The sequence below is a fragment of the Triticum dicoccoides genome, chromosome 5B, assembly GCF_002162155.2.
Source record: "Triticum dicoccoides isolate Atlit2015 ecotype Zavitan chromosome 5B, WEW_v2.0, whole genome shotgun sequence".
Classification (NCBI taxonomy): domain Eukaryota; kingdom Viridiplantae; phylum Streptophyta; class Magnoliopsida; order Poales; family Poaceae; genus Triticum; species Triticum dicoccoides.
Genome location: NC_041389.1, coordinates 381,564,331 through 381,574,974, shown reverse-complemented (window position 1 = coordinate 381,574,974; position 10,644 = coordinate 381,564,331). Strand labels below are relative to the sequence as shown.

Below are 10,644 nucleotides of genomic sequence, written 5' to 3'. Positions count from 1 at the left end.
GCCTCCAAATCCTCCTTCCCCGTCGGTGGATCTTGCTAACTATGGCCACAAATGTTTGGTGAGGGAGGCACTCACGAGGACGGGTTTGGCTTGGACCCATCTGCTCTACTGGTAAAACTACCCTAAGATCTCATCCTAATCGACGAGTTCTATTTGTGGTCTTGTTTTTATGAATAATAAAAAAGTTATGGCTCTCATTCTGGTTAACACTGCATGTCATTATAGCTATAGTTCTTTGAGTACATCTTCCTCTAATTCAGTCGGTACGATCTCACAAGATGCTTTTGTTATCATCTAATCCATGTTGACAATATACCGATTACTAGTTCATTTCTTGGATCTTAGACCATTCACGTGCATGTTTCATCGTTTTGGAACGCCTCGCAAAACTAACCCCAAACCTCACCAAATCGTGCCTCTTATTTCAACACCAGCCTCCTCCCAATCAAAGAAAGAAGGCGTCTCCTCCTATCTCTCCCTCTTCACCTATAGATCCGATCAACTCCCAGCTAGTCGTTCTCGCATCGCCACCTCAAATCATTTGGTTACCATGGAGGCGCACCCGACCGACGGCATTCCGCTCAGGCCCGTCTGCTCACATGGTATGTCTACCACATTATTATCTCAATCCTAATCGGCCCGCGCATCAAGTTACTTTTTATGTGAAAGTTGTTGTTATTTTTACAACATTTATAATTTGGTGTTCTTATTCGGGCTAAGCATGCGGGTCAATCTGGCTAGGGTTCTTATTACTATTTCATTTCCTTCATTCTAATGTAAGTACGTGATAGTTAAATCATTGTGACATGAATATTTAAAATTATCTTTGTCTCGTATTGTACCTATTTTCAACAAATGATAATCTTTGCGCAGCAGATGCTGAGATGTTACCAACGAGGTGGGAGAACATTAGTGAAGAAATGAAAAGAATAACTTGTATCAAAACGAAGAGTTTTCTAACTTTGTACCTTGCTTTCTCGGTCTTCTCATAGATTTCCCAATGTTCTTAGATATCAGAGGTCTTGTTCACTCTCTGAACCACCAAGAAGAGTTGATAGGCCATGACAGTGACCCTAAAAGTGAACAAAAAGATGTAGATCTGGCCACCATTACAGATGTAAAGGACATTGTTATTGCAAGCTCTGCATCTATGGTTAGAATATGTTTACTTGCTGTAATAGTGCATACATGATGTAAATTGCCTGCAGTCTAATGTCTTCAACTACATTATGGTAGGCAAACTATCATCATCAACTTGAAGTAGTGACTAAGGGTATACAAATGGTACATGAAGAGTTTGAAAAACTCATGTCTCTAACTTCAGATGCACCCCCAAGCTCAAGCACATCGAAGAGAAAGCAGGGTCAACTAGTGAGTAGTTGAACTCTTTCTGTAAGCACTTCCTTAATTCGTAAGACTGCCATTCTTGACCCAACCACTGTACACTCTGGTAGATGCATGTACAACTTGGAATTATTGTATATATTGTAACCTCTATAAATTTTGTATGTAGGAAAACTTAGGATTCTCAAATGATGACAATACTACAAGTGTTTGGCCCTAGAAACAATAACCTGATGCGGTCATCAATGCCCTTGCAGTGCAGCAGGAACAACCAGAAGTCATGAACCACGCCATGGTAAACAAGCATGACGAAGTAGATGATATGAAGAAGGCTTTGGCATGGAAGCAGCTACAATTTCAAGTTGTGGCTAAGGCCCTAGAAGAGCGTGAGATAGAACATGAAGCTGTGAAGCATCTCGTGCCAGATACGCATCATGGCCAAGAATTTGTGAAGATAACCCTTGCAGAGCACAGAAAAAGTTCTAGAGGGTGTCAAGAGGGCCCTGTTAGAGCAACAGGCTGAAATTGAAAGTCTGAAATTGGGAATATTATATCTGCATAACCGTCTTGAATCAATGAACATTGCCACTATAGGGCAAACAAGAAGAACTTGACCTCGTCAAGAAAGCGGAAGAAGTGAAAACCTTGGATCTCGAAAAGAGGCTTGATAATATTGATGGATTGCTAAAGTTCATCGTCTAGACTATGTCGCCAGCATCCTATGAGATGTGAGCAATCAAACTAAGTCATATGTGTCTAATTTCATTTTGCGGTTGTGTCCCATGGTTGGCTATTGTAATGTCTTAGATAGTCTGTTTGGAAATTGTGAAGTTTACGGTTTACTAAAAGCATTGAGTGCTGAATTTGGGTTAAATTTCAAATTTTGCATGAATTCATATTAAATTTATTAAAAAATCAACATTGTATCAAATGTGACCGCGAATTGCAATATAATACAAACTGACCGTGCCTGAATACTATGATGATTATGAACTGCGTCACAAGCGTATGGTCCCACATGTAAGAAGCCATGTCACCCACGTATGGACCCGTCTGCCAACATCCACATCAGCACAACAATGGGCCCACATGTCAGAACCGTGGACCGGTCATATGACACATCGTCACCGAAAAAATGATGCCTGGTCCCAATTGTAAGCACCCACGTCAGCATTTTCTAGGCCCATATGTCTGCAGTGTTGATAGGTCAAACTGATGATGAGTTATTACTAACAGGACCGTCGGCGATAAAATCCATGGCAGACCTACATGGGAGAAGCCACATCAACAACTTCTGGCCCCACCTGTTAGAATCTTTGACTGGTCAAACCCGTGGACTGATTACCGGTGACAGGATCATCATCGCCAAAAAGATCTTAGGCAATAGATTGGGCTATCATACGTGACTTTCTGGGCCATCACCGAAAATGGCCATTGATGACATTTCAGGTCGTCACCTAAAATGCAATCTCGCATGACAAAAAAGTGGTATTGTAAAAAATTTAATTTCTATGGCGGCGCTTCGGTGATGGTGGGGTGACGACCGAAAAACGTCACCAGCGTATTTTCTGTGACGAAAATGGGTTATATGTGATACAAGTGAAGCGTCACAAAACAGAGCAAAGTTTGTAGTGCAGGACAAAAGCACCATAACCTGTTAACGGGCCAAAAGCGCCATGGGTTGTCAATAGGCTGAAAGGGGTTAACGGTACAAACCTCATGGGTTGCAAATGGGCCGAAATTAAACTATGGTTGCATACGGACTGAAAGGCATGAGGGCTAGAAATGAGCCAAAATGCATCACGAGCCTTAATGGGCTGAAAGCACTGCCGGCCATAAATGGGTTATAAATATCAAGTGTCATTAAGGGGCTGAAAGTGACCCCTGTCCGTAAATGGTTTCAAACATACCACAAGGCTTTAACAGGCCAAAAGACACGTGAGGTAGTAAATGGTCCAAAGACACGCCGAGATATTAACAAGCCGAAATACATCCCATGTCATAAATGTCCCAAATGATACCCCTGGCCATCAATGGCTCGAAAGAGACATTGGTTCACAAATGGGCCAAGGACACAACATGTCGTTAATAGTCCGAAAGACACATTGAGCCCTAAATGGTTCAAGTGACACCACATGCCATTAACAGGCGGAAAGACACCTCGGGCCATAAATGGGCCGAAGGACACCATGGGCTATAAACAGGCCAAAAGGCACATCGGGCCGCGTATGGACAAAGGACACAATGCGACATTAACAGGACAAAAGAGGTAATGGACCGTAAATGGGCCCAATTACACCATGGGCCTTTAATGACATGTAATTATCAATGGGGCATAATAATTAGTGATGAATGACTCACGTTCCTGTAACGGGCTGAATCCCCATAGGTTCTAATGGGTCATGTGGACCCGAGCCATAAATGGGCTATATGCAAGCAGGTCATTAGAAGGCCTATCATGGGCTAGCCTGCCAACTTTTGACTACGTCAAGTGGGCCTCAAGTAGGCCTTTGACTGAGCCAACATTTTTAACAAAACGTGCATTGTTGTGCTGTGTCGCATGTCTATATGGCATAGGCGCGCATCATCCATTGGATGGGTGATACTTGTTCCAATGAGGAGCAGACACATGATCCCATTGGCGAATGAGAAGACGACAAGTGGAGGATCATCAATGGTCGATGTTGTTAATAGGTGTCGGATCTGGAACCTACACTTGATAGCTTAACGACGACCTGTTACAAGGGTTGCCACGTGTTGGATACCCTTAATAAAACACTTCCATGACACGCTATTTTCTATCATGGAAGTGCACACTTCCATGGACAAAAGTGATCATTGTCATGTAACACATCTACGACATCACATGTACGACTAACTTGATTCTACCATAAAACTGTCACAGATGACATGGGTGACAGAAAACATGACATACTATCACAAATGGGTATCATCATGGATGTGTCTTTTTTTTGTTGTGTCGCGTGCCTCGTCCTCTTCATATCTAGATCTAGACGTTCATCCTTCCTTCGTCATCCACGAGACCATATTAGTCCTTGTTGTTGTGGTTAGACCCAGTCCTTCACATTCAGTGTCCGTGGGTGGATACTATTTCTCGTCCTTCTTTCGATGTGCTAACAGTGCAACGACGTTCAAAAGTAATGGTCTTTATTATTTTTATTTTATAATGTTGCTTGGGGTCGTCCCTTTCCTAATTACCCAAGACAACACATGACATTGGGCACTGATGGATTAATTTGTAGGCGCGTGGTGACCAAAAAACATCTGACACATATAAACCACGTGTTGGAGTGTGGACATGCCTCTACAAATAACTATGGCAGCCACTCACACAAATATCTTTCATCCCCAAAGAGTTCTCCTCCAGCATGACTCATACCTCCAATGTGCCACCCCCCTCTCGAAAACATCACACCCACTTCTATCTTCCCCACCATCCTCCAAAGTATCGACCCTCCTTTGTTGCATTGTTGAAACAGCGCCGGCGCCTTCCCTGTCCTCCATGTATCTAGATCTGGTACCGCAGGTAATCGGTAATGGCCAGATCTGGTCTCCACGTTGTCCCCACATTTAGATCTAGTCTCATCGGCAATAGAGGATACCTTCATCCTCTCGATTTCTAGATTTGGTCTTCAGGTCATCCCCATGTTCAGATCTGGTCTCATCGACAACAGGGGATGCCTTCATCCTCTTGATGCCTAGATCTAGGTGCTCGTTCTTCTCCCCATCACCACTGTGGTTAGGTTCAAGCATCTTTCTACCATTGTTCACGCTATCTAATTCAGTCTCTCATTCTTCATTGGTTCCATGGTCAAATCTGATCTCTCGTCATTCCATGAGCAAGTCCGGTCTTCAATCCTTCCTTCGTTGTCTTGGCGGACAGATGTGGAAACAACGCCGACAATCAATGGTATGTTTATATATTTTCTTTGTTCTTATTCTAGTAATGTTTGCTTCAAAGTTTTGGCCATTCCATTCTTTCTTCTCCATGTGGGGGCCAGGACAGATAGATAGCTTGGGCAAATTACGAAGGATCCCCGCGATAAGCATTTGCCATGAAAATTGTCCATTACTTTCTTATTTCTTGATATAGCTCCACTAGTGCCTCCAGGAACAATTCAACACATGAAAAGTACCCTCCTTCACATTATCTTTTTGTTGCGGGGAACCCTCCCTCACATTATCAACCTCATTTATCCTTTCTTGACCACAGGCAATGCATAGTTTCAGTGCAAGAAAAATATTATCGAGGAGGATTATGGCTAACCTATCACATCTCCCTTCTATTTTGCCGACCATCCTCCAAAGTATCGACCCTTCCTTGTTGCGTTGGTGAAACACCGTCAACGTGTTCCTTATCCTCCATGTATCTAGAACTAGGTTCGCAATCAGCCACTAATGGCCAGATCTGGTCTCCATGTCATCCCCACATTTAGATTTGGTCCCATCAAGAACAGAGGATGCATTCATCCTCTCGATGGCTAGATCTAGGTGGCCGCCCTTCTCCCCATCACTTTTGTGGTCATGTTCAAGCATCTTTCTACCATTATTCACACTATGTGATCCGGTCTCTCATTCTTCCTTCGTTCCATGGTTAGATCTGATCTTTCATCATCCCTTTCATCCCATTGCCAACTCCAATCTTCCATCCTTCCTTTGTTGTCTTGCGAACATATGTGGAAACGACACCGACATTCAATGGTATATTTATACATTGACTTTATTCTTATTATGTAACATTGGCTTGATAGCCTGACGCTGAGCCATCGCCTTTCTTTCTTCTCCATGTGGGAGCCACGACGACCAGATAGTCTGGGCAAATTACGAAGGATCCCGGTGATAAGCACTTGCCGTGAAAAATTGTTCACTTCTTTCCTATTTCTTGCTATAGCTTCACCACTGCCTCGAGGAACAATGCAACACATGAAAAGTACCCTCCTTCACGTTATCTTTTTTTTTTGGGGAACCCTCCCTCGCATTATCAACCTCATTTATCCTTTCTTGACCACAGGCAATGCATAGTTTAAGTACAAGAAAAAGATTATCGATGAGGATTATGGCTAACAAGCTATCACATCTCCCTTCTATTTTGCCGACCATCCTCCAAAGTATCGATCCTGCCTTGTTGCGTTGGTGAAACATCGTCAACGTGTTCCTTATCCTCCATGTATCAAGATCTAGTATCGCAATCAGTCACTAATGGCCAGATCTGGGCTCCATATCATCCCCGCATTTAGATTTGGTCCCATCGAGAACAGAGGATGCATTCATCCTCTCGATGGCTGGATCTAGGTGCCCGCCCTTCTCCCCATCACATTTGTGGTCATGTTCAAGCATCTTTCTACCATTGTTCATGCTATCTGATCCGGTCTCTCATTCTTCCTCCGTTCCATGGTCAGATCTGATCTCTCATCACCCCTTTCATCCCATTGCTAGCTCCGATCTTCCATCCTTCTTTTGTTGTCTTGCGAACATATGTGGAAACGACACCGACAATCAATGGTATATTTATACATTGACTTTATTCTTATTATGTAACGCTGGCTTGATAGCCTGCCGCTGAGTCATCCCCTTTCTTTCTTCTCCATGTGGGAGCCACGTCGGCCAGATAGCCTGGGCAAATTACGAAGGATCCTGACGATAAGCACTTGCCATGGAAAATTGTTCATTGCTTTCCTATTTCTTGCTATAGCTCCACCACTGCCTCGAGGAACAATGCAACACATGGCAGGTACCCCCTCACATTATCAACCTCATTTATCCTTTGTGGAGCACACTCTATGGCAAACAAGCCATGGAGATCCAAACTAGTGTTAGGAGGAGAGGCCCCACAAAAAAAATCGAGAAACAATTGCCAAGATAAGCCAGGTCTCCACGGGGGAAAGCGAAGGAAAGCAATATCGGCACTTTCCCCCCTAAATTACAGCGCTCTTCATCCCACGTCGAAGGATCTCATCAGGTCGTAGCACACATCTCTCTCCCTGCCCCGACCCCGATATATTCCCCCCAAATCCCTTCCTCCGTCCGCCTTGTCTCGCTCTCTCGTTCTCTGCGTGACGACCCCCCTCCCCTCCTCGATATTCATCTTCCTCCCGCACGCAGAATTAGATCAGGGCGAGCGGGGCAGGGAGGATGGAGAACAGCAGCGGCCGGGAGGTGCTTCCGAACGGAGGAGGAGCCGGGGGGATGGGCAACGGCGCGGCGAACGGGAGGGCGGTGCAGGCGCTGCAGCGGAGCTTCGCCGAGGTGCAGGCGATCCTGGAGAAGAACCGGATTCTGATCCAAGAGATCACCCAGAACCAGGAGTCGCTCGAGGCCGGTGGCCTCAGCCGCAACGTCGCCCTCATCCGCGAGCTCAACAGCAACATAGCCCGCGTCGTCGACCTCTACAACGCCCTCTCCTGCTCCTTCTCCAGCTCCCTCACCAACGGCTCCGCCCCCGCTGCCTCCGACGCCTCCAAGGGGGCCTACAAGAGGCCGCGCCCTGCCCAGTAGAAGAGACAGACCGTCAGCGCCATCTTCTCCTCTGTTCAGATTTAGATTTCTGCTGTGGCCATCCATGGCCAGGGCTCAGCGGCAGGCAGATTTGAGACTTCCTTTTTTCTTTTTCTTCGTTTTCTTCTTTGTTTTAGCGTTGAGCTGAGAGATATGGACATGGTCAGCTTGTTGTCAGAGATGAAACAAAGATGCAGGCAGCAGTGTGTGGCTGTATCAGTATGTATCTGTGTTTGTGTTGTGTGTTGTATGGCCTACTGGCGCTGGTGTCTTTCTTTCAGGCCAGATCGGATGGAATGATTGCTTTGTCCTGTGAAGTCGGTTGGTGAGAGGAGAGAGAAGCGATCCTGCTACTGCTACTGCTCATCATCAGGGATCAAGTACAAGAATCTGATCCATGATGGATTTCCTTCACACATCTTCTTTTTCATCGTGTGCTTTTATTTGGATCTTCACAACTGACTAATATTAACTCCATAGGATGGATTTTCCCCCCAGGAAGCAAGCACTTCAATCCCTGCAGAACTTATTTGTTCCGACCGTCCATTCTCAAACATGGAAATTCTCCGTGTTCTAGTTCGATTTCTTCAAAGAAAATTTCCCGTGCTTCGAGCAGCTCAATATCCATGGAACACATGGAAATAACCCACATCACAAAGAATTCAACTCGCATACACTTTCGCAAATCTTGCGGGTGCCAAACAGTTCAATATCCATAGAAACATGGAAAATCCCTCCAAACCTTTCGATTCCACTAGAAACATGGAAATTCCGCACACTCAGATAGTTCAGTTCCCATAGAAACAAGAAGTACTCCTCTGAAGCGATGACGATGCTTATAGTCGTCACTAGGTGATCTATGGATCTGGATGTAATTTTTATTATTTCTGATATTCGTTGTACTGTCATAATTGATGATGAATAGATGAAAAGTTTACTGAAAGAAAAAACTCCTCTAAGAAGCGGGTTTCTTGTAGACCTGAAAACGTCTCCCTTTTGGAGCAAAAACATGCCGTTCTTGTGGTAACGCACACATGAACAATCTTTCCACGCAAAGGCATCACAAGGATGGGAGCAGAGAGCGTGACTCAATTGTCATCACTCAAGCCGAGGGGATGGATGGATGACAGCAGAGCACAACCAAAAGTTTTCGTTAGGCACGCCCGTTTCAAGGCGAGCCGAGGACGCGCCCGGTTGTCGCTGGCCCATAAAAAACCAAAAAGAAAAAGCTGCCCCGGGGTTTCTCCTACTCACTTAACGCCATCTAAAGAAAAGCCTGCAATTAACGCCATCTAAGAAACGTCTGCATTTACGCAGTGCCGGGTGCCCCGGGCGGGTGGTCCAGCCAGCCCCCCGCCCCCGGGCCGGTGTGGCGTGAGAGGCCGCGTGATCGCGGCGTCTGACCGCGCACGGCTTTTTGTTCGGATATCGGCCGGGAGCCCGCGCCGCGACCTCGATCGACTGCCACGTACTGCCGTGTGGGGCGGCGTACGAGACGTGCAGTGCGCAAGCGTTTTGCCGCACGCTATCACGGCCTGCGTTGCGTGTTTGGCATCGCGGTGGATCACGAGATGGCTTTCTGTTGTTTCCGGCCGAGATCTGACGGATGAAAACGTGATGCGCGAGAAGGGCTAGGGGTCTTTGGTTGTCTTCATCTTTTTTTTTCTGCTTTGCATATTTGTCCTAGTTGGAAAGTGGTGAAGGAAATGCCCTCGGATCGTGCACCGGGGCTGGACGGTTTCATTGGGATCTTCTTCCAGAAAGCTTGGGCTATCGTCAAGGTGGACGTCATTGCGGCCATGCACAAGATATTCCTCAACAATGGGCGTTGATTTGGAAGGCTTAACCAGACACTGATCATGCTGATTCCTAAAAAGCCGGAGGCCTGCCAGATTAATGATTTCAGGCGATATGCCTGGTACACAACATTCCAAAGATGGCTTCCAAATTGCTGGCATTTCAACTACGGCCGTGCATGGGTGAGTTGGTTCAGGTGAATCAATCGACATTCATTAAGGGAAGGAACATTCATGACAACTTCCTGCTTGTGATGCAATTGGCGAGGAAACTTCACAAAAGGAGAACGAAGGGAGTGATGCTCAAGTTGGATATCTCGCGCGCTTTCGACTCTCTGTCTTGGCCGTTCCTTTTTGAAGTGCTGCGGGCAAAGGGCTTCTCTAGCACCTGGAGATCATGGATATCCACCCTACTAATGACAGCAAGCTCGCGTGTGGTTGTCAATGGTTGTGCGGGCAGGAATTTCATGCATGCTTGCGGGCTAAGGTAGGGAGACTCAATATCCCCCCTTCTCTTTGTGATAGCGATGGACGTCCTCACAACCTTGGTGATCAAAGCCCAAGAGATGAATGTTGTTAGCAAGATGCCGGGATGCACGCCGATGCAGAGACTCTCGCTGTACGTAGATGATGTTGTTATGTTCATAAGGCCATGGAGATCGGACCTCTGGTTTTTCCAGGAAGCTCTCAGTATCTTCGGGGAGGCCTCGGGTCTCAGGGTCAACTTCACTAAGTCATCAGCAGTTTTAATCAGATCGGATGAGGCCGATGAGGAGCTGGTACGACAGGCGTTGTCGTGGAAGCTGGAGCAGTTCCCCATCTAGTACCTGGGGCTGAAACTGGGTATTAAGCAGCTTACGAGATAGGATTGGCAACCCATTGTGGACAACGTGCTAAAACTAATGCCAGGATGGCAGCGAGGCCTTGTTACCAGGCCAGGTCGCTTAATCCTTGTTAATCAGGTCGTGCGCGCACAGCCCACACATCA

The 10,644-nt window shown here is 46.1% G+C and overlaps 1 protein-coding gene across 1 annotated transcript; it reads left to right on the top strand.

Annotated features, from left to right (window-relative positions):
- The first annotated feature begins 7,271 nt into the window (after window positions 1-7,271).
- Window positions 7,272-8,177, top strand: LOC119309294 (protein ELF4-LIKE 3-like). The gene has a single exon (XM_037585315.1). The coding sequence runs from the start codon at window positions 7,498-7,500 to the stop codon at window positions 7,858-7,860; it is 363 nt and encodes a 120-aa protein (XP_037441212.1). The 5' UTR covers window positions 7,272-7,497; the 3' UTR covers window positions 7,861-8,177.
- Window positions 8,178-10,644: the final 2,467 nt, after the last annotated feature.

What these genes read in the sequence shown, in the direction of transcription:
- LOC119309294 (XM_037585315.1), top strand. Translation starts at nt 7,498, where the DNA reads ATGGAGAACAGCAGCGGCCGGGAGGTGCTTCCGAACGGAGGAGGAGCC.